A 24225-nucleotide genomic window follows, 5' to 3' on the forward strand; every position below is an offset into this window, starting at 1 on the left:
GCTCGCCTCATTACTGTACTATACCGTCACCTGATTCGCACGGTTGGCTACGTACAAACATACTTCTACTAAAAATCTTGATTTAAAGCTTTCGTGACTGCAGGGATTCATATTCTTGGTTCTTTCGGTAAAGTCACGGAGAAGGGAAATAATTATTATTTTTTCAAATTTTCTTTCTGTGGATTTCACACCTGATGATGATTGCTTGTGTTGCAGTCGAAACGTCGTGAGAATTTGTATTGTTTTATATTAATATTATTTTATTATTTCCCTTCTACGTGACTTTACTGAAAGAACCAAGAATATACTTCTACTATTTACAGGGTGGAGCGGTAGCGCAGCAGTTAGCACGCTGCGCTATTGAACTCCGCCACCTGAGTTTGATTTCTGGCCCACGAGAAGCATCGATGATTTCTTAACCGCACTGACCGGCGTGGTGAAGTATGATCAAACCAACCCATGTGACTGACACGGTATATGGCGAGGCCTAATTCTAGATTTGAAGCTTTCGTGACTGCAAGGATTCATACTGTTAGGTTTTTTCGGTAAAGTCACGTAGGTACAAATTTAAAATTTAAATAATAGAAATAATAATAGAAATAAAATTATACATCACGACGTTTCGGAGGCAACACAAGTCTCCGTCATCAGGTGGGACCGTCACAGCTAAATTTACTGTAATCCAGCAGTGGATTGACAAAGGTCTGTAAATTATCACGGAAAGAAGCTTGATTTAAGCACACCTCCTTTATAAGCACAGATCTGATGCGAGCAAATCATGCTCGCATTACCCTGGTGCGAGCAAGGAAAAAGACGACTTTTGATGCAAGCGCACTCTCCGTGCAAGGATGCTGGGTCTTGCTCCCAACGGTGTACTTGTGTGCAGCTTGTACTGTATTCGGAAAACTTACAATGTCACCTTAATTATTCAAGGCCATCCTTTTTTGCGAGAGCGATTTTCTGCGCACGTAAGCTGGAAGTTACTTCGTTGCTTTGAGGTTAATTATCGTAGCCGGCGCATAATTTCATCGCGTTCCGAATATAATCCCCTCTTTCACGGTGCAGTGAGCTGATGTGCGAGTTTACGCCCCTGGCTGCCAGTCGCCATGCTCACCGTAAAGAGGGCTGACAAACAGATAGTGATGGATGTAAATTGGATTCATTGCACCTTTGACTCGGCGCGCAAAGGAAGCCGTTTTGAAAGCGGTAAACATCGGACGAGGTCGCCCACTTCTCGCCGCTTTCATTTCACAAGCGGGAATTGGAGAGCTTCTCTTGTCCAAGCGATTGGGTAAATGCATGCGTAGAACAGGATTCTGGCCTGTGCCTCCCACGTATGAATAAAACAAATATGTTTAGTCCATTGGCGTATTTATTTGCTCCCCAGACCCAATATTATGAATCGGCGAGGTTTGTTTTAAGTAAGGAAACTCTGAAATGGTTTTGACCTTTTGGAACCCGTCAGCAGTCAGGCTTGTTAAAAGTATGCTGCTGGCTTGCCAGGCGTAATTGGCAAGAGCACTCCATCTGAGGTGATAGGTTAGACCGTTCGCTGTTATGCTGGGGGTTTATTTTGGGATAGATCGCATAAACAAATTACAAATACTGACTATTCCGTGCAAAAAAGGAAGAGTCTTTCAGGCTCTTCCCTAACATGAATAATCATGGAACGTAACATCGCATTTTTTTGTTTTGTTTTATTATATTAAACCATTCTGTTTGATGATTGAAAAAGGTTCCACCACAGAGTTGTTCAGTTGCCCGCTTGTCAGCAATGGTATTCGAGTTAATTTTGTTTAACGAAGTGAGAACTCTTAAGAGACCAGGATGTAGCCTCATTTGCAAGAGAAAAACCGGAGGACCCAGAGAAAAATTCATGCGAACACAGGGAGAACATGCAAACTCCAAATATACAGACGTTAGGGTCGGGATCGAACCCACCACCTCCTGTATGCAAGGCGAGGGAGTTAACATCTCGACACTGTGGTGGCACGGCGTACGTCCGCGTTGTATAAATACACGTGTGCCTCGCGTTGAACTCCCGACACCATGGTACACATCGAGCATGAACCACCTGGCTGCAGTGTCGTCAGTATCGCCTCGTTCCCATCGCCAGCGTGCCATGTCTGGAAAGCAGGAAATAAACAGAGCTTGCAGGATAAATGGGCAGTCTAAAGAGGAGGGTTTTCAAGACAGACTTAAATATATCTCACGATTTTTTTTTTTGCAAAGGCCCCATGCTAGCACCTGGTTGACCCCGAAGAGCCTGGTTTTCCCAGCTGCCCCCCCCCCCCCCGTGATTGCTTCAGGTGGCCAGGTCACTCAGGGGTCAGAGTGCTGAGCCGGTGTCGCTGACATCCTGGGTTCAAACCCAGGTTTCAGTCACCCGTGATTAATCCAGGTTCTCAAAGGTTATACTTGGGAACCTGGGCTGGTGGACTCAGCCTGGCGAGCAATGGCTGTGAAAAAGCCATCGAATTATATCGGGGTTTTTCACTCGATTTGGCTGAATTCCAGCTCTGAGAATAAAAGAGATACATTTGACCAATGTATGGATTTAAATGCCGCTGGAATGGTTCAGTGAAGTAGTTTTGCGAGGTACATTTTCGTGGGCCCGTTCACTAAAACATAGGGTTGCACCGCTGTGTAAAGATTTACGAATGGAATGTGAAGTCTCGTTACATGACAGCGGTAGCACAACTGGTGTGAAAGAAAAAACCTTCAACCCCCCCCCCCCCGCGTCCTCCGAGCTCCCTTTTTGACCGGAACTACTCACCTAGAACTCAGAATGAGCTGTGGCATTGGGGATCGACGCAAAAGCAAAACTCGTGGACCACGGCACCAGGTGCTTCGTTGAACTTTCAAACCGTGTTAGCGTTAAAAACACACAAGCTGCCAAAATGAATAAAAACTTTAGAAAACGGATAGGCTCCAACTTAAATTAGTCTAACCTGACCCCCATGCCTACATAAAACCTATAGTAATAGGTTTTTACCCTTTCAATTGGTACAAAAACTGACACCTTTGACACCTAAAGGAGGTCTCATAGTACATAAAACCTCTATACTATCACTTCTTGACCTCCGCCCTCTGGCCCGTCGAAACGTAAAAAACCCGTCAATATTCCCAACGATCGTTAGAAATTTTTTTCAGGATCGCGAGAGGTGGCGGTCGCATGGGGAAGCCTTCCATCCAGCAGTGGAATGACCATGGCCAACGATGATGATGAATGTGATTGTTGTTTTGTTTCCCACAGATCGAGGTGAAGCTGTCAATGAAGTTCACGAGCCGGGAGTACAGTCTGAAAAGGATGCCCTCTCGCAAACAGACCGGCGTCTTCGGGGTTAAAATCAGCATCGTCACCAAGTGAGTGCCCTCAATAATAATACTTTAATTTCATATCGCTCCATTCATGCCAACGGCATCCCACAAATGCTGTACTTGCCCAAGCGTGGCTCTCTCGCAACGCACATCAGCGGGGTCTGGGCCTCAACTGGGCCTTCATGGAAATAACGGGGTGTTCTTAACCATTTACTGTTCGGAGACGTCTGCAAGTTTGCATGGAGGGTCGTCCCGTTTACGGCTGAATCTCAGAACGCGCAAAAGGTTCAGCTTTAACCTTTATTTAGAGAGGCGTAGCGCCGTTTATTTTTGAAGACATTGCACTCACCGCAAAGAACTGTAGCGGCACGACTGCACTGTACAAAAGCCGACGCCAAACTTTGCCGCACACCCTCCTGCATGGCCTTGTGGGAGCCTCGGTTCCGATGAAGTCTTTTATGTATACGTCATCAACCGGAAGAAAAACTCATGACATACGTGTACGTCATCGGAACGGGAAAGGCTTAAGAAGATTCATATATATCGGAGCGCCCGCACCTCTGAATTTGCTCGGGATTACTGGACGGGGGCCTCTGTTATCCAGTAGTTGCCGCCCCACGCCATAGCAATCATACGGCAACCATAAAAGTAGAGTGCAAACTTCGGACGTTGCTTCACTGCTTACCATGCAGCCTCTCGGTGACCTATAGCAACCCGATGTGCATGGTGGTCGCCTGAGCGCTGTCCAGGCTCGCACACCATGCTTAGCTTCCGAGATGTGATGAGGCTCGACGCATTGCAGGTTATTTGGTAAAAGTAAGATGGATAAATAGATGACATTTAATTAAAGCCAGGTGAGGGCCCATTGAAAATAAGCGACTTTTATTTAACCGCACGCATCATTTCTATTTTTCTGTTTACTTTATTATGTTTAAGGCCGGAAACTATGCACCTCTGACATGGACAGACTGGCGCTTACCATGAGAATGTGGAATTTCCACCCGCTCTGAGCCACCCGTGGAAATGTGGAAACACGCCACGCCGTTTCTTGCTTGCTCGGTTGGGGGAGGCACTTTGATTCAACTTGCACCGGTTACTGTGGCACAGTCGATTCTTTGAAGCAATATAAATGATTAATAATTACACTTTTATATCCGAAAATTAAATGCAAATTAAATGATAATTAGACCATTTAGGCTAATGGTGCGAGCAAAATTTCTCAAATGAGACGTTGGGGGGTGGGGGGGGGAAAACAATACAAACTAACCCAAAATAAAGAAATAAAGAGGCAAAAATCCGAACCGATTCTTTTACTTGAATCGTGGCCCTGAGTCGTGACGTGTTACCCCCTACGAGCCACTCCGATAAGCACGGTTGGCTATGTACGGTGCGAAAGAAGTTCTGCATATGTACATACGTGCGTACACGCAAACCGCGCGGCAGACGCGCTCCGCCTCTCGCCTTCGAGATTCCCAGCCCGCGCGCGCAGGAGTGAGCCGTCGGTTCGATTTCAGAGAGCTTTCTTACTCCTCCAACCGAGGCTGCAATTTCCTGAAACCCGAAGCGTTGCTTGGAAGCGCAATCGCCGTCATCGACTCCAAAAAGGAGGAGGGGAATTTTTTTTTATAAAAACAAAATAGTTCTCATGTTTTCGTAAGAAGCTCACTCCCACGCCCCGTGCCTCCTTCGACGCTGTTTCATGGGCAGTGATGTCTGAGCAGTAGTTCGGCTTCAGTGTGGCGGTTTGGGGAGCTGATCAGCAGCGTCTTCTGTAAGTTCATCTCGGGGTCGGTCGTGAGTGAGCCACTGGACGGCTTCAGGAGGAACCACATTGTGGCTATCCGAAATTCTTCCTGGCGAGCGACCGAACCGGGCTGTGGTGTTACCCTGTAGTCCGTGGTTTGAGACGTAGACTCGCGTGGATATTCGTCGGCTTGTACAGAGACCCATAGACACGCATAGAGATCCATAGAGACACCCCGAGAGATCCATAGAGAGACCCATGGACGTGCATCGACACTGATAGGCTAAATATTTATTTTATTTATATGTGGACACAAAAAGAACGGAGTTCTGCTTGTATAATGTTTTCACCCATAATGCTCCGCAACAACGCAGAATGAGTTTGTGAACTTAAAAGGCATTTGTTTGTGCGGGACACAAAAATGTCAAAAATTAACAGCGCGATTTTTTTTTTTTGGTCGTGAACGGATGGTTTAAAATGTTTATTTTGCTGCAAGCACTACAAGCCTCTCGAGGCACAGCTGGGAATGAACGGTAAATTAACTTTGTTTCTGGCTGTGGTATATTCCGCAAAAAAACCCCCATCACAACAGCGGTGAAAATATTTGCCTCTGAGCGTTCGATCAGGACCGCAAAACACACAGACAGCGATCCCCCGTGTGGCCTTTGACAGACTTGAGAGGCAAGTGCCGTTAGTGAGCACCTATTCATGCCGGCACTGCGCACGAGTGGGTGCTGTCTGGACTCAGCACCGCATCCGGTAGCCTTTGTCTCCCCAGTGTGTTGATGTTTACACACCGCACCAGGTACACGTTTAATGCCGAGTCAACCTAGGTGAAGCTGCTGATAGCTCTCTCGATGCGTGCGTTGGATTGTACCTTGGAACAACCCGCAAACGAGTTGCAACCACGAAGACCGACGTCGTGATCGCAAATGAGGTTGGCCACGCTCGGGAATCGAACTCGGATGGCCAGTTTCATAGGACCGTGTGCGCCAACCGCAATGCCGCCACTCCTCCCCACATTGACGGTGGAACATACGTGGCGGTGGTGTCAAAACTTCACGTCTTAGAAGCTCCTCGTGTATGTTCTGTCCTGCCTTTGAGTGAGCATGGCGGAGCTTTCTGCCACCTTAAATCCATGTGGCACCGCCACAGGGCATTGCTTGGCGCTGAGATTAGAAGCCAGAGTCGCACACACACTCACACATGTGCGGGGCAGGGCGGGTGGCTTAGAGGGAGAGCCAAAGTGGCAGGCGTTCCACCATCTGCAAAATCGATTACACGCTACCAGCAGCAAATGGTGCCCTTTATGCCGATTTTTTCCCCTCCCCCCCTTTCCCCATTTTCAAAACCAGACTTGGTTCCCATCCGAAGGGAAACGTGACACTGGAGGCAGATGCAGCGAGGGTCGGCGACAGTAGCAGCGGGAGGCCTCCAGTTGTCTCGTGCGGCGCGGGGCCTTTAGGTGGCTCAGCTGCAGCAAGGACAATTTCAGTTTGCGTAGCGGCTGAATGCAACCGCGTCCCAAGATGCTTTGCAAAAAAAAAGTGATAAACTACGTGGGGAGTAGATAGCGGGGTAGGAAGTCGGGCCAGGCAAGCAATGGGAGACAGGAAGGAGAGTCCCGACCGCGTAGGTTTTCGCGGTCGTGCTGTGCAGCGCTCTGATGTGGTTATCGGGGTCGTGCCGCCCCCACGACCGCCCTTGTGCGTTGTTGTTCGGCGTCTCGACGCTTCGATCCGCACTTCGCGAGCTTCTTGCGGAATTCGAGCGAAACTGTCGGACAATGCGCGGTACAACCCGAAAAAAACGGCACAGCCACGAACAACGTGACCGCTTCCCAGCGCCCGGCAACAGCGAGCCACGTGTACAGCTGCGGGGCAGCCGGTGCCAACGAGCCCCGGGGCTCGGCTGCTTTGCGATCAGCAGCGGCGTGACATAGACGCACGTTTGTTACATCATCACACATCCACGCCGCTGCTAAGACTCGCTAATAGTCTGGGCAGAGCGTGTCCGAGGCGCACATTTCAATCGCGATGTTTGAGTTAAACTTAAGCCTCTTTGCATCTCAGAAAATGTCGCGGGCTTTTGCCGGCTTACGTACGGCCGCTGTCACTAAATGCAGTCACGTGGTGCGTTCTTGCGAAGCGAACTCGCGCGCGTTGTGCGTGTGTGTTTTTTGTAGCACGGGGCTTTTTATAGGAACCCGCTGATGTTATGTAATGAGGGCGTGGCCGCCAAAGGACGGAACACGTCCCCTGGGTCACGTCCACCGCGGAGAGATGGAATGGTGAAATCTGCTTGTTTTGCAGGTGCTAGGCGGATTGTTGCATCGCAGGATTGTGAGAGAGGGCAGCGGCTCAATGAGGAGGCCTTCATCCAGCAGTGGATTGTAATTACACTAGGATCCCACCACCTGTTAGCTCAATTATACACCAAAGCATTAGGAAGGAAAGATGGAAATTTATTCCGCTGATGAGACTTAAAAGCCAAAAATCGTGCCAGAGTTTGCTTAATCGAATGACACACAACGATAATGGTCTGGAAAGCAAATTTTGCTGATGGACTAAATTTTTGTTTGTGGAGTTACGCTACGTGCGTCTAATGTGCAGCGCTGAATGCCTCGTTCCTTCAAGCGTCTCGGCTGCGTTATAGGAAGCACAAGTGTTGGGCTCTGCATGCGTAGCCAGCCCTGTTCCCTTGGAACCCTGGAGTAGTGTGGGTAGACTTGCCACCTGTCCTAGTTTTTACAGCATCGTCCTATTTTTGAGGAAGATGTCCTGGAAAATACATAATTCTTTACGAGATGTTAAAAGTCCCAACTTTTTTCCTTCTAGAAAGAACCAAAAAATATGGTCCCAACTTTTGTCACTTGCATAATGATAACAAGATTCTTCCGGTATTGTCAGATATTCCTCTTCCAGTAACACGTCCTCGTTTGGTTGTTCCTCAGAGGTGGCAACCCTAGCCGTGTGGCTGTGTGTCGCACACACGCACACACACACATGTTGTTGTTGTTTGACTTGCATCCCACTGGGATATTTGCACAGGGTTGGTGTACGGTGATTTTTCTGCAATATTTTGCTGTCTTTTCTTGGATTTTCTGTTTGCAAATAGTCACTTTAAGATGTTTTCTTGTTCATGTTTTTTTGTTTGTTGCGGTTGCACCCGATTCAAGAGCCGAATGGCTCACAGGGCTATACCTAATAAATGAACTTTGAACTTTGAACGCACACACCGAGCGAGCATTGATGTGCGGACGTGTTTATCGACGGCAGGCGGGAACGCTCCAAGGTGCCGTACGTGGTGAGGCAGTGCGTGGAAGAGATCGAGAGGAGAGCCATCGACGAGGTCGGCATTTACCGCATCTCCGGCGTCGCCACCGACATCCAGACGCTCAAGGCGGCGTTCGACAACAGTAAGTGTGGGATGCACGCACACACACATGCACGCACGTACGACACCGCCACCCTCCACGGCTTCGAGTTCGTGTGTCTCCTGGTCTCTAACGAACCGTGGGACTCAATAAGCATGCAATACGCCTCCTACCCATATATTTTCTTCCACGTACAAAAATTCTAACATATTTTTACACATAGCGTCAACCGGCCTTCTGAGAGTTACATTTTTCAGCAGCGTTGGTTTAATTCAAGCAATCTCTGGGCCGTTTTAGACATTGGGTCACCTGCCAACAGGGTTAGGCTTGCTTAAACCAATGCTGGTGATCTGCCAATTGTTTACAGGACTCCGTTCTTCTTATAGTAGCCATCCAGAGTAATTTACGATGTATGGATGTTGAACTTCTTTCGTTATGCATGAGTATTGCACGAATAAATAATATTAGGAAGGTTGGGAGGCTGGCGCGGTGTAATCAGAATCAGAATCTTTATTTATACTGGAGGAATCCGATGAGCTATAAAGTTATTTTTCACAGAGTTACAGTGTAATGGTGAGAAATCCACAGGTCGCCGGATTCGATCCGTTCTCCCTATTTGGCAGTCAGAGCGATGGGCAGGTTTTTATTACTACCACCAATACTCTGACTCTCCGTGGTCCGTGCGCGTCGCCTCTGCCCCGACTGCAGACCACAAGGACGTGCTGGTGATGCTGAGCGAAATGGACGTGAACGCCATCGCGGGCGTGCTCAAGCTGTACTTCCGGGAGCTGCCCGAGCCGCTGCTCACCGACGAGAAGTACCGCAGCTTCGTGGAGGCCATTGGTAAGTTACGGAGATGCAAGCCGCCCCCCCCCCCCCCCATCACCACCCTCCGCTAGCAGGCGTAGTGGTGCAGCAATTCATCAAAATGACTCTTCGCTCGAAAGCAACGTTGCATTCTACCACCATGAAAGTACCCAATGCTAACCTAGTGTCAAAATTCGAGTGCCGATTGATTACTCAATGACCCGAAGTCTTGCCCGGAGAACTTTTTGGGCGTATGCACGTGCCGCTGGACTGAACTGCTGTGTGTGTGTGTGTCACATGGTGGGGAGCGATCGTGGTGTCACGGTCAGCGCGCTGTGCGACCAACCCGGAGTAATATTCCCGCTTACAGCCAACAACGGTGACACCAGATCTAAACCGGTCCTGGGCCTCCCCCCAGGTTAACCCGGCTTTAAACGAGTACCTGATGCAGTGTATACAAATCTGCACTGGGGGAGACAAAAGCAGCGGCGCGTGGTGTTGGCCACCCATCCAGCAATTGTGCCAACAGTCCGGTAAGGGCTACATGGGGGGGCCTTTGTCTTTGTGTCACGTGGCAGCGCTCTCGGACCCCGTGGCCAAGGAGAACTGCATGCTCAATGTGATGCAGTCCCTGCCTGAGCCGAACTACACCACCTTCATGTTCCTGCTGGGCCACCTGCGCAGGTGAGGCACCACAATCACCCAGGTCTCCCTTCAGTGAAGTGTCACAACACCCATGTCTCCTTTAGTGAAGTGTCACATGACCCAGGTCTCCCTTAGTGAAGTGTCACATCACCCAGGTCTTCCTTAGTGAAGTGTTACAACACCCAGGTCTCCTTTAGTGAAGTGTCACAACACCCAGGTCTCCCTTTAGTGAAGTGTTACAACACCCAGGTCTCCCTTCAGTGAAGTGTCACAACATCCAGGTCTCCCTTTAGTGAAGTGTTACAACACCCAGGTCTCCCTTCAGTGAAGTGTCACAACACCCAGGTCTCCCTTCAGTGAAGTGTCACAACACCCAGGTCTCCCTTAGTGAAGTGTCACAACACCCAGGTCTCCTTTAGTGAAGTGTCACAACACCCAGGTCTCTCTTTAGTGAAGTGTTACAACACCCAGGTCTCCCTTCAGTGAAGTGTCACAACACCCAGGTATCCCTTAGTGAAGTGTTACAACACCCAGGTCTCCTTTAGTGAAGTGTCACAACACCCAGGCCAGGTCTCCCTTCAGCGAAGTGCCACATCACCCAGGTCTCCCTTTAGTGAAGTGTTACAACACCCAGGTCTCCTTTAGTGAAGTGTCACAACACCCAGGTCTCCCTTTAGTGAAGTGTTACAACACGCAGGTCTCCCTTTAGTGAAGTGTTACAACACCCAGGTCTCCCTTCAGTGAAGTGTCACAACACCCAGGTCTCCCTTTAGTGAAGTGTTACAACACCCAGGTCTCCCTTCAGTGAAGTGTCACAACACCCAGGTCTCCCTTCAGTGAAGTGTCACAACACCCAGGTCTCCCTTAGTGAAGTGTCACAACACCCAGGTCTCCTTTAGTGAAGTGTCACAACACCCAGGTCTCCCTTTAGTGAAGTGTTACAACACCCAGGTCTCCCTTCAGTGAAGTGTCACAACACCCAGGTCTCCCTTAGTGAAGTGTTACAACACCCAGGTCTCCTTTAGTGAAGTGTCACAACACCCAGGCCAGGTCTCCCTTCAGCGAAGTGCCACATCACCCAGGTCTCCCTTTAGTGAAGTGTTACAATACCCAGGTCTCCCTTTAGTGAAGTGTTACAATACCCAGGTCTCCCTTAGTGAAGTGTCACAACACTCAGGTCTCCTTTAGGGAAGTGCCATATCACCCAGGTCTACCTTAGTAAAGCGCCACAGCACCCTTGTCTGACGTTTCGCTCCACGCGCTCGGAACTTCTCAAGGAACCGAATATTCAACCTGAGAACGACAGATGGCTCGACTTCGACTTGACAACTTGGTTGGAAAACAACCAACGTCACTGGCGTGCCGACACGCTTCGTTGCGCACGCCGGGTCCACTCACCGTCGGGGAAGCAGTAGAAGCGGCGGCGGCGGCGGTGGCGAACGGCCGGGCGCTCGCGACACTAACGCCGATCCGGTGTGCGCAACGCAGGGTCGCGGAGCACGACTCGGCGAACAAGATGACGCTGCACAACCTGGCCACGGTGTTCGGCCCGACCCTGCTGCGGCCCTCCGAGAAGGACTCCAAGAGCTCCCCGGCTGCCATCGTGAGCGTGGACAGCTGGTCGTTGGAGGTCATGGCTCAGGTTCGCTTCCCCGCATACCACGAGGGGGGGGGGGGCACCGGTGATGTGACGGCGGTCGCCGTTGACAGATAAACGCGCGATGAAGGCCGATGACCGATTCGCGTGGAATGTACCCGATCTCTTCAGACAAGGTTTGAGCCTGGATCGATTTTTGGGGGGTAACCACAGCAAGGCTTGCCAGGTGTTATATGTGTCAGGGGTCAGGGTTGCCACCTCCTGAGGCACAAACAAAAATTGAGACGTATTATGGGAAGAAGAATATCTGACAATAACAGCTGAGGGGAGACCTACATTTAGACGCGTTGTCTCAAGTGGTATATTGTTACACAAAAATCAGGACTTTCAATGTCCCAGAAAGACCGACAGATTTCCCAGGATGACCCTTCATTTCCTCCAGTTTCCATCCACGTGAAGCCAAACACTCAATTGTGTTGGCCAACATCTCAAAGGCAGAAAGAACCCTTGTGAAAATAAGATTTTCAACTCTAGCTTCATTTGGTAAATGATTGGCATTATTATTGATAGTCACCTTTTAAAATAACATGTTGGCTTTCACAACCAATATGATCCATAATAGAGGTTTTTGGGTTAGATCGCGTAATTGTAAATGTGTCGTTAAAACCGCCACCACCCACAGAGCCAATTAGTAAGCTTTGTCACGTAAACGAAACGTGCCAATTACGATTTAGCTGTGTCGGGTGGTGGCGGGTTTAACAACACATTTATGTTTACGCTATCTAATCCAAATACCTCTGCTATGAACCTTTTAATAATATTAGTAGAAGCCAGGTGAAATTTTTAATTCCCATGACTATTTTCCCACATGTCAGCCGAATACATACAGGCCCACATTCTTCCAGTGCTGGATAACAGGCCGCTACCACCGCCCGGCACGTGTGTACTGCACAAGTCTGAAAATTTTCATCTCAGTAGCGTCAGTTTTTTTATTTTGGAAAAAAAAAATCATCTTTCTAAAAGTTGTCCGTAAGCCGCACTGCAATTATATTATTCGGCAGTATCCAGTTTCTCCATTTTATTAAATGAATGTTAAACGAGGGAGTTGGTAAGATGTTCTCCTGCTGCCCAGGGGCTGCTTGGGCTGTGTTTTTTTTCTTTGGACAGGCCTCAGCGAGGTGGTGGGTGGGGGGACGTGTGAGGAGGTGGGGGTCTCACTGGACCTCCGCCCCTCCCCCTCCCCACCTCGTTACATCCTTTACCGCCGCTTGCCCTGGGAGACGCAGCAATCAGGGTGGCAGGACCATTCGTCTCTAGCCCTGACGCACGTAGACTTCGTCAGTTGTTTCCCTATAATTGGTCTAAAAGCAAAAACAAAATAGCAGGGCAGGAAATGGGCACTTGCTGGTTTGGTGGGTGGGGGGTGTTGGGTGGAAACAAAATAAGACATTTTATAGCAACGAGATGCAATCACTCAGAGGCTGTCTAGATTTCCAGGGAGGCCTTCCAATGCGGCAGAGAGTTGCCTTCAGTGCGCACTTTCTTGTTTAATCACGCACGCATGCAACCCTTGGGCGTGCTCTCGCTTAGGAATGCGAAGACGTTCGCCGTGGCTTGGTGCACTGGGAGTAAGTTGGTAGATAACTGGTCGCCAGAATCTTGATTTATTATTTTACAACCATACTCGATGTGGTGTGCCTAGGGTTGAAATCGGCCTGGTTTTTATCAGAATCATACTCTTTCTTGGTTAACTATAGAGGGAAATGAGAATAGGTTTTTCCACTTTTTTCTGGCAACAAAACAGGTGTTAAGATGTTAAAACACCAAACTGAAACCTTTTACAAGGAATCATGTCTGCATTAACCACAATGCTTGTGGTCAGAATGCAAAAAAATTGTACTCTGATAATCTATGCATTGTCTTTGAAACTGATTGGTCCACACCAGAGACAGCTTTCTTTTGAGCCTAGTCTCAAAACGGTGTTAGACCAGAGGACGCTTAAAGGCCTTTTAGTTTCAAAGACAATGCACTATATTATCAGAGTACGTTTTTGTTTGCATTCTGACTACAAGTATTGTGGTTAATGCAGACATGATTCCTTGTAAAAAGTTTCAGTTTGGCGTTTTAACAACTTAACACCTGTTTTGTTGCCGGAAAAAAGTGGAAAACCTTTTCTCATATTTTGGTACTGGCAAAGGAGGTCCCATGATATAGAGGGAAATTTTAATGTTTTGCCAGGACATAATAATTTCAGTTTTTTTCAGTTGCATGATAATACATGACTCAAGAAAATGTGTTTTCGTGAAGTTCTCACCTCTTCTGTTGTTGTGAGATTCTTCTTTCAGTGAAGTACTCGAGTTTTATTTGTACCTCCGACGTGGCAAACATTACTTACGTGTGTGACAGGTGCCAACCCGGAAGCCACTGGAGCTATGCACTTTTAAATTTAGTTTTAAAACGCATTTCTTGAGAACTGATTTTGGTGTTTAGTTTATTGCTACCCCCCCCCACCCAGACCTCCCGATTAGCACGGTTGGCTACTAAGGTGCGAAAGAAGCCCACAGTGGCGAGATGTTAACTACCTTGCCTGGTATACAGGAGGTCCGTGGGTTCGATCCTGACCCTGACGCCTGTATATTTGGAGTTTGAATGTTCTCCCCGTGGTGATGTGGATTTTTCTTCGGGTCCTCCGGTTTTTCCCTCCACATTTACAATCAACATGCGTTTAGAGCATTTGGCCGCTATACATTTTCACCCGCTTTGTTGAGCTATCATTTGTGGCCAGGTTGCTTCTGAAAAGGAGCTCAGTCGGCCTTACCTGGTAAAATATATTTTTGTTAATAGTTTTACAAACACACCCGGCTGAATTGAAGCCCTCCGCATGCGCCACCGCCTGTGAGCATCGTGCGCCGAGAACGGAACATTTCGCAGGCGCGCGCGGAGCGTCACGGAGTGCCGCAAAGCGGAGGGACTTGAGCAGCCGAGGGAGTGAAGTGGATTCATGGGAGAATGTTCTGAGCAGAGTTCCCAGGAAGTCCCGAGTTTCCGCCCCGTTCCGCCCACCCCCATCTCCCCCCCCACCCACCCCGCGCAGGCAGACAAGTGTGCGCTAGGCAGAGGTCGCAAACGGGTTTTGATTCGGCCGCACCAGGGTCGCAAATGGGTACCCGTACCCGTACCCGGCCGGGTACGGGTACCCGTTCCCTACCCGTACCCTACCCGAAATGAGTGACAAACGGTTACTCACCAGTGACTCACGGCCTACCCGTACCCGTACCCGGCCGCACCAGGGTCGCAAACGGGTACCCGTACCCGTACCCGGCTGGGTACGGGTAGCCGGGTATCGGGTAGGGTACGGGTATCGGGTACCCGGTTGTGACCTCTGGCGCTAGGCGCCGGGCTTAGCGATCTCGCAGGGCTGGGCACACTCCGTACCTGTGTTGAACTTGTGTTCCGCAAACCATGTACCCGCCTCCCTTCGCCAGTGTGTCCAGTATACACTCTGTGTGGACTTGAACGCTCCCGTAAACTATCCATGACCGAGTCGGCCGGAATCGCGCCCGATCTCGTCAGATCTCTGAAGCTAAGCAACGATTTATACTCGAATGGGAGACTGCATGCGAATGCCAGGTGTTGTGGGTTTAGGCTGTGGGGTGGCTAGGAGGTTACAGTATAGCGGTCGATTTTATTAATTCATCTGTGCGGAGCTTTTGAGTGTTAGCCGGTTTATATACTTGGTGGGTTTTTCTCTGGATGCTCTGGTTTCCTCTCATATGCAGCCAAACACTCATTAATGGAATTGGCCAACATGCCAATGTAGGAGCACGCTCCTGAAAAAATACTAATACCAAGTGAGGCTTGTCTACATGTACATAGGGAATATTTTTTTCATTACATTTTGCACGTTTTTACTTATTTTGCTCTCTTCCGAATTTATTTCCGTTTTACGATCCGCACCACTGTCACAAGATGAAGAATCCGTTTGGAAATCTCACAGAGCAAAGCCCCCCTTGTGTGTTGGCTAACAGCTGCAGAATATACTTCTCACATAACTTCTCCCAGAACAATCCTTCAAGTGGCCTTTTTTTGGCTTTTCTACAGCAGGGTCACATTTTCCCACGCACTCTGATAGGAGATTGTCGCATGTTAGTGAAACCAGTGCATATATATAATTGTCAGAGCTGGAATTTGACTAAATAAAGTTTCAAACCAGAGCTTAGATGATAGGTTTTTAGTTTTTTTACATGGTTGTTTCTTGGTGCCTCGGCTGACACCATCAACTCGTCACACTCATTCATCACCGTTGGGCGGCTTCGAACCCAGAACCTCTCGACGTTGCAGGCTCGGCACTCTGACCGCTGAGCAACTCGGGCTTACCTAAAGCGATTTATTTTTGTTATCTTCATAACAATCAAATTGAACGGTATCTGAACAAAATGTTCCCGAGTTTGGCATTTGCGCCTCACTGGAGTGCGCACGCATTCTCGACGCTGTTACGATTAATCGCGCAAATTTCGCCGAGCGACGACGCTGCTATCCGAACGTTTGAACGCGTGCTCCAAGGCTACGGTGCTGTCTGTACAAGCCGGCGAGCTTTGAATAATCCCAAAGATAGAAATAGAACGTCTTTATATATTTCCAATCGTATGCAGTTCCGTGCCGACAAAACGCAAACCAGACTCCGCTTGGAAGACCCCGCAGGATAAATATTTGAGTAAGCCCGAGCGTAGGCTGCGCGCCTTCCAAATACTCGGCGGTGGGCGACCGCAGCGTAATCACAAACAGGCCACGTAACGAACGCCACGTGGGGCTGGATCTACCCTCGCACGAAAGTGAACTTGACGTTCGTGCGCGCGTGCCTTCGTTTGTTCGTGCGCAGTGGCAAATCCGAGACGATGCTTTTCTCGGAAGTCATTCACGACACAATTGAGATGATTTATATGAAGGATGAACTGAGCGAGGTTGCATGGAAATTTAATTTGATTCGGCGCAGAAGATAGGTTTGTTCGGCATGGAACAATCGTGCCCCTTGCTGCGATTTGATGAATTGTCAGGATTTGGGGTCTTGATTCGAGTCGGGAAATGAATTCTTGTCTGTCTCGTTTACATTGTCCGTCTCAATTGATTCGTTCAAATCATTATTTGTGTTTAAGTGTACAATTAGGCATGTAACTATGCATTGAATCGCTCTTTGAAATAGATTATTATACGTGTGATACTGAATTTAATCATGTGGTTGACGGTGATTTACTTAACGAATTGTACAAACCATATGTAATTTCTAATGGAGCAAAAATAATCTAGATTTGAGGTTTTCGTGACTGCAGGGATCCATGCTCTTTGGTTCTTTCGGTAAAGTCACGTAGGTAGAAAATAAAATAAATTAAATCACGACGCTTCGATTGCAACACAAGCAAGCATCATCAGGTGGGAAAACCACAAAAATAACTGAACACATGAGACACGTAAAATAAGCAACAATACAAAGGCTATAAAAATCAGACGAACAAAAGAAGTCTTGCTACCTGGAATCGTGACAATTAATTAAATCACCGGGAGATGGAGGGTCAATAATTAGCAGCCTAGTTACAATGATTCTTATTAAATACATCATCATCATCCACGATGTATCCACTGCATGATAGATGCATACCTTCCCAACCCCTTCGCTATCTCTCACGTTGCGTAACACACAGATCCAAATCGTATTGTGAATTGTGTCGTCTTGCGCGCTGACACAGCGTTGGTGATGTTCAATGCGATGGCGTCGCGCGTCGTGTCTGTCTGCAGGTGCAGGTCCTCCTCTACTTCCTGCAGATGGAGTCCATTCAGCCGTCCGAGAGCAAGCGACAGAGTCGCCTGCTGATCTAGAGCGGGTCGGCCCGCGCCCCCTCCCACTCTTCTCCTCCACGCGCTCCTCCATTGCCCCGATCGTCATCGGCGCTGCGCTCGGCAACAGCTCCCCTCCCCAGCAGCGCTGGTGCCCGTCGTCCTTTTTGCCAAAGCCAGCGTTCGCATTCCTCCACCTGCAGGGTTGGCCCGACCGTAGCGTAGAGCGATCGATCGTTGCCGCGGGTCTCTCGGACACCTCCGTGCAAGTGGACGTTTTGTTTTGCGTGTTTTTTTTTTGTTATAAAACAAGCCAGCTGCAAGTTTGGCTGAGGTGGGAATCGTGCAGCTTAGCCCATTTGGCCTGTCTCTCCATCCGTCCCTCTGCTGGAACAAGGGTCTCTATATAAGTCTCGGTGGATCTGCAGGCGTTGCTATTAAGTATTTTTATTTGAATTTGTGCAAAACCAAAATGCGTCAGTGGATTAATGGTAAGGAGGCACTTGCCCACGCCCAGTGCTTCCAACCCTGTGTGCGTGCGTGCGTGTGCACGCGTGTGCACAAAGCCGACGAGATGTTAAGAATCACGACGATGACAAATCGCCCCGTGTCTGCCGAGTGCAGAACACACACCCTGGTGGTTACGGTGGACATCCATAGGCATCCGCGCGGCATTAGCGACTGAACCGTACATGGTACAGCGGTGTCCCCTCTCTGACCCCCAATGGTTATTCGCAGGAACAGGAGCACATGACCGGATGGACAAACTCGAAAGCGTGAATTTTGATTTCAGTTTGTCTATTCGCTGTTGAGAGATTTTCATCCTTGTCGTCATCATCATGTGTCATTCCCAATCCGACGGTCGACTTGTCTTGGGATCTTCATCTCCACGCTTAGTCCGTCCTGCGAATCAAATGGCTTCGCTGCGTTGTCCAGACACCCACGTGTTCGTCTCAGTTACCGATCTCTTCCCCCTCAAGCTCACCCGAAAGGGACCACGGGCCAACGTTCAACTTGAGACTGTAAATCGACAAGAAAGATTTAGTTGCGTCAAAAGAATGTAAAGAGCAAGCACGATTGATATAATGAGCACAGTGATTACATCTCTAGTCAATGAACTGCTACGGTAATCCTGCAGTAAGCGTGATGATGCAGTTCAATCGTCCCCTGATTGTAATGGACTAATTAGACGTTGTGAAAACACGTGGCAGGGTTTCCGTCAATAGCTTTTATCATATCAGTGCAAGACGTCGTGAGGCGCATCACATTCTAATCGGTTTAGACTGACGACAAACGACACCATCAGGCTTTCAGACGGGGGGCATCTCAGGGTGCAGCCTCGTCGCGTTCAATGTGATGTCCATTTAAGCTTGTGTGGGTGTGTGGTGGGGTAAAATGTGGGAACTCCCCATCTCTGGCAAGTTTGTCCAGCATAGTAGAAGAGTCGGCCAAATACCCTATGGGGGGGGAGGAGGTGCCCTAGAGCTCACTTCGGTAGAGGCCCTTCTGCCAGCGTGGCTAACCGTCACCACGGGTACAAGACGGAGCCTTCCCCCTGCCGACACGCGTCTAGTCACAGAGAAAGGCAGGCGCTAAGCTGGGATAAACGCGTTGCTTGGTTTTGCGTTTTGGTAGAGCTGCCGCATCAACCGACGGAGACGCTTCACGATACACCAACAGCTAGGGTTGCCACTTTTGATGGTTTCACAAAAACCGGGACACGTCACGGGATGAAGAATATCTCACAACAACTGCAGCGGACGAAGTTACTTCATGTAGATGCATTGTCGAGAGGGGTGCATCAGTAACGCAGCTGACGAAAACCGGGGCTTTCAATTCCCGGGAAGACTTAGAGATTTCCGAAGACACCCAGCTAACTATCTTTAAAAAAATAGAACAATCCTGGGAAAACCAGGGCAGGTGGCAACCCTAGGGGGAGCACGGGTCGAGCGACGGGCTATTTACCGCTGAAACTCGTGTCCAGGGGGGGGACCTCCCGAGATCGCGAGCGCCAACGCGAACGAGCGTCGGATGATGCAGCGGTCGAGCGTCTTGGAATCGTGTTGACCGATGAGCCCACGGTAGCGGCGGACGCACGCACGCACGCACGACGCCACCGATGAGGGAGATTGGGGGGGGGGGGGCGATGAACGCCTGGAGCACACCGCTGGGCGCTTTAACCAGCTCGGTGCCAAGCATGGCACATTTGTATTGAAAACGTACAAAGACTGCACGCATAGAGTGCAGTAATATATGTGTGTTACACTGTTTGTAATGTTGGGCTGGCTGCTTTTCCAGTGGCTGCTCCTTCACGTGGCTCACCTGAGATTTGCTCTGTGGCCCACTTGTGCCCATTGGAGAAGGGTGGGCCGGGCTCTGATAACGGTGGGGGCGGGGGGGGGGGTTTGTACAAAATCTATGCCAAACCAGCTTTGCAAAACGATCCGGGGGACCAAACGGTGATTGAATATTCTACTGATTTGTTTTTCTTTCATGGCGTTTGAAGGGGTCACATTATTGTTGGGTTTTTGTTGTTGTCTTGTTTTGAATTTTTAAATTATTGTACAATGTTTTGTGTAAGACGGGGGGGGGGGGGGACTTAAATATATAGCTATGATGTACTTGGTTGTTATTCGTAATGAACGCCTATTTTTTGTTGTCTGCCGTATGTAGATTAAATCTGTAGTTTCTGAAAGGTATCCATTGACAATGTAATCATAATTTTGTAAGTTCAACTCTCTCTTCTCCATGCCCTGCACACGTTAAGCCACTTCTACAAGTGATCGTTTAATTTTTCGAATACAAACCGCTGAGTTCACATTTTTTATTCAGCACATATAATATTTAGACACTTTCGGCAAGCTGTTGTGTCTCGTACTCTTGAGATGCTGCGTGCAAAAACGCAGTCCTTTTTTTTTCTCTGTTTCGTGTTTGTCGTCAATATTATTTTGTTTGAAATATTTTTTTCTGCATTCAAAATGTTCGAATACTCTTCTTGCCTGTATATAGCACAATGTTTTTATGAACAGGCCTCCCCCAAGGAAGGCACTCGATGTGAACTGCTGTGCGTCTCTGTCTGTCTGTGTGCGCGCGTGTGTCCATTTGTGTCTGTGTGTGTGTGTGTGCTCGCGAACAGCACTTGCCCCAAAAGTCTGTGATGGGGATCTTTGTACAACATCGTGTATTAAGCACCCTCCTTGAACCATGATGAAACCAGGTACGGAGAGCGTACCCAGGCAATGTTAGATGGGTAAGCGGCATTTTTGCGTTGGGCATTGATTGGCAAAGGCCAAAAAGCATGTCTCTCCAGCCACTGCCGACCATGCCAAACCTCTCATTAATCCTGCAATTGAAAAGGTTTTACGTATCCGCACTAAATCTGCTGCATTCAAAGAGGATTATACGGACAGCTTTTACACCGCAATGATGTATAGGGACTGGTGCTAATTTCTTTTTTGGGCATGACTCAATGTAAAATAATATGTTGTGACAATTCCTTTATTTTTACATAAACACATTGCTTTACCGTTGCCGGATGTCCACCGTCGCTCGGCGTTTAATAAACACAACTTCAGGACGTTGCAAGATCGGTACAACTTATCCAGACGTGAAGTATGTTTTGTACTGGTCTATCTGGAATACGTTTAAATACTTCCTACACATTTATTTGTGGCGTAGTAGGTTGCGTAGGTATAGGTAGGTTATGGTAAAGTACATGCTTGGTTAAAAATATATATATTAGTTATTTTTGCAGTGATTTAGCACCTCTTACGAAAACAGAATGATATACTATGAGATCTCTTTTACTAGTGGCAAAATATAATGGTAGGTTTTTACCCTTTTAACTGGTACAAAACTGACACCTTTATTCAAGGCATCATGTTTGCAATGACCACAACACAAGTAGTCAATAAAGCAAACAAAAAGAAGCAACTCTGATAAGGATAGTGCATATTATTATCCTTATCAGAGTTGCTTCTTTTTGTTTGCTTTATTGACTACTTGTGTTGTGGTCATTGCAAACATGATGCCTTGAATAAAGGTGTCAGTTTTGTACCAGTTAAAAGGGTAAAAACCTACCATTACAGAATGATATACTTGGGCTGGCGTATACGACTGTTTTTCAAAGCGGCATTGATGTTGAGTGTATGTTACCGGAATATAGGGTACCAATTTTACCCTTTGCAGAAACTTACTGAATACATTTTTACATCGCGGTACCTGTCTATAGGAAGGGAATGGTGTTTTTTCAGTCAGAGGGTCACGTGTGGTGGGGTAAATTATGGCTAACTCCCACCTCTTCCAAGACTTATGGCCAGTATGGGTGAGTTGGCCAAATGGCCCTCAAAGAGAGGCGGGAGGGCTCTGGAAACGTGTCCGTAGTGGACGCGCTACCCCGCCTGTCCAACCCGCAGCAGTATCACGACACAGCAAGTCACCAGTACCAGCGGGATGGTTGACTTAGTTAATTGGGGTTTGGGATTAGTGTCGTATCTAGTTTGGGTGTGCTCAGCCTCTTTTTTGCCTATCCATTGGAACGTGTCACCTTTTGATTTCGGCCGCTATTAATAATATCTGCCGCTCGTCCGCTCACTGTGGTGGGGGCTTGAGCATTGGAGTTTGAGAAGCCCCACATCCTGGAGAGAAAGTGAGCATTTTTTATTTGCACACAAGAAGTCATGGCGAAATACTTAGGAAGAGATTGTCTGAATTATCATCCTCGTCAACTTGGCTGGGGTTAATTGAACCTTCAATGATTCGGCGTAACCTGCGCTGCTCCGATGGTCGCCATTCGATTCAAGAGTGGATTTGGGTTTTAACCTTTGGGGCTTGTGAGAGCCCATTGCGGCGACATTTGATTTAAAAATCATCGGTTTTTATCGCACGCAAATTAACGCGCGTGGCCGTGAGTTTTCAGAGTCCACTAGTAACAGGTGAGCCGCGATTGCATCGGTGCAATTTGTTAATCGACAAATTCTTCTTTTAGCGCCGACCTCATGCAAACAGTGAATATTTTGGCTTCGAAGAAATAATGTATCGTCAACGCCTCCAATCTGGACCATTAAATTTTTTTTAAATCCTTTATATTAAGTTCACTTGCTTGCTTGCGCGCTTACGACCGTGCAAATCTTTCGGTCGTTTTTTAACCCACTTCCCGTGATCCAATCGAGCTGACATTTTGCACACAGACTCGTTGTGCGTGACAATTTATTTTCGTGAAAAAAATTATCCTAAATTTTACACTTTTTAGGAAAAAATAAATTATATTTAATTACCAATTGCTTAATGGTGGCAGGCAATCATCTGACCCATAGGTGACAGCCATCTCAAGCCAGAGGACGAGAGGACTCTAGCCGCCACGCATATAAAGGATTTATAGTGAAAAACTTCGTTTTTACGGGTTAATTTTTTTAAAAACCATTCTCGCGTGGTGCATGATAGGCTTGCAGTGCCACCTCTTGGTCATTTCGGAAAATGTGAGCTGCAGCAAAAATGTCCGTCGGGGTTGATTTGCATATAAGGTACACGAAGCAAGAGCCCCATTGTATCTCCAAGTATAAATTATATTTATTTTAACCCATCAGCCTATTGAGCCAGCAGCATTTGTGTAAAGCGATTTTAGATGGCAAACATTCTCTAATGTCGATAGCAGTCAGGCCTCTGAAACGCATGCCGATCAGTTAAATCATTGTAACTACCAGATGTTATTGGCAAGAACACTGCACACAAACTATCGCCCGCAAAGCCAATAGACCGATGGACTAAAACGTTGCATTTATTTAGTTACACGTGTAGACGGTGCTCTTTAAACCATGATGCCCCCACGTGTTTCCAATTCAGTGATTTTGCGGTACACACAACAACACTGGGCGTAAGGTCTAATCTACGATCCAGTCGAGGATTCGTTCAAACGTTCGTGAAAGTGGTGATCTCACCCTGAATCTCACCAAACGGCTCTCTGATGAACCTTTAGCGCCATCTAGTGGACACAAAACGCACCTAATTTCGCGTGCATTAAAATATTGTACTACAGTATATTGTGGCTTTAAATCGAAGCAAACAAAAACAATAACCATTCTCTATGATGTTCAGCTTGTACATTTTGCGGATCTGTTTGTGTGTAGGGCTCTCGTTGTGGCTCTCGTTGTTAAGAGTGTCACGATCAGTCGACTCGCATTGTGCCCAGGGGCTCTTGATCAAGCCCCCCCATCAGGCACATAAAGTGTTAGAATGTGTCTATTGCTGAGATGTCCTCTCCTATGCTATGAGTAATCGATGACTCTAGCGATTACCACATCGATTACCCAACTAATCGGTATAACACAAATATGGTTTGGAAAAAGAAATGTCTCGCCACTGTTACTTGAGCCGCTGGGCGTGAAGTGATAGGCGGGGATAGTGATATTCATATTCTTAGGTTTTTTCGGTAAAGTCACGTAGATAAAAAAATTTAATTAATAAAAGTAAAATGAAAATAAAATAAAAATCACGACGTTTCGGAGGCAACACAAGCTTCCGTCTTCAGGTGGAACAGTCACAGCACGATAGCTGTATCAAGTGAGAGGGATAGTGATGTCATCGGCATTCTCAGCCACGCCCCCAATGGGCGTGGCTTGCAGGGGGTTTCCTGCTTTCACGAGGCAGGATATATTTAACCGACCACAAAAAATGCAATCACACTTTTCAGTTAATGAATCGACTCCATTGCAGAGGTCGCAAACGGGTTTTGATTCCTTACCCGTACCCGGCCGGGTACGGGTAGGGTACGGGTATCGGGTACCTGATTGCGACCTCTGGGATGAAGCCATGTTTCAGGCGCGGGTGGGTTGATTCTAGGAACTTGAATTGTGAGAAGAGACAAGACGTTGGGAAATAAGTGACAAACGGTTACTCACCAGTGACTCA

The 24225-nt window shown here is 47.9% G+C and overlaps 1 protein-coding gene across 1 annotated transcript in view; it reads left to right on the forward strand.

Annotated features, from left to right (window-relative positions):
- The window catches only part of LOC144945454 (active breakpoint cluster region-related protein-like), a 119250-nt gene extending 98007 nt beyond the window's left edge, over window positions 1–21243 (forward strand). The window contains exons 19-24 of the mRNA XM_078873970.1: window positions 3257–3366; window positions 8344–8483; window positions 9150–9284; window positions 9827–9932; window positions 11382–11535; window positions 17281–21243. Of these exons, the coding sequence (XP_078730096.1) occupies window positions 3257–3366; window positions 8344–8483; window positions 9150–9284; window positions 9827–9932; window positions 11382–11535; window positions 17281–17361 (726 nt within the window). The 3' untranslated portion in view covers window positions 17362–21243. The remainder of the gene's footprint in view (window positions 1–3256; window positions 3367–8343; window positions 8484–9149; window positions 9285–9826; window positions 9933–11381; window positions 11536–17280) is intronic.
- Window positions 21244–24225: the final 2982 nt, after the last annotated feature.

This window comes from Lampetra fluviatilis, chromosome 37, assembly GCF_964198595.1.
Source record: "Lampetra fluviatilis chromosome 37, kcLamFluv1.1, whole genome shotgun sequence".
Classification (NCBI taxonomy): Eukaryota; Metazoa; Chordata; class Hyperoartia; order Petromyzontiformes; family Petromyzontidae; genus Lampetra; species Lampetra fluviatilis.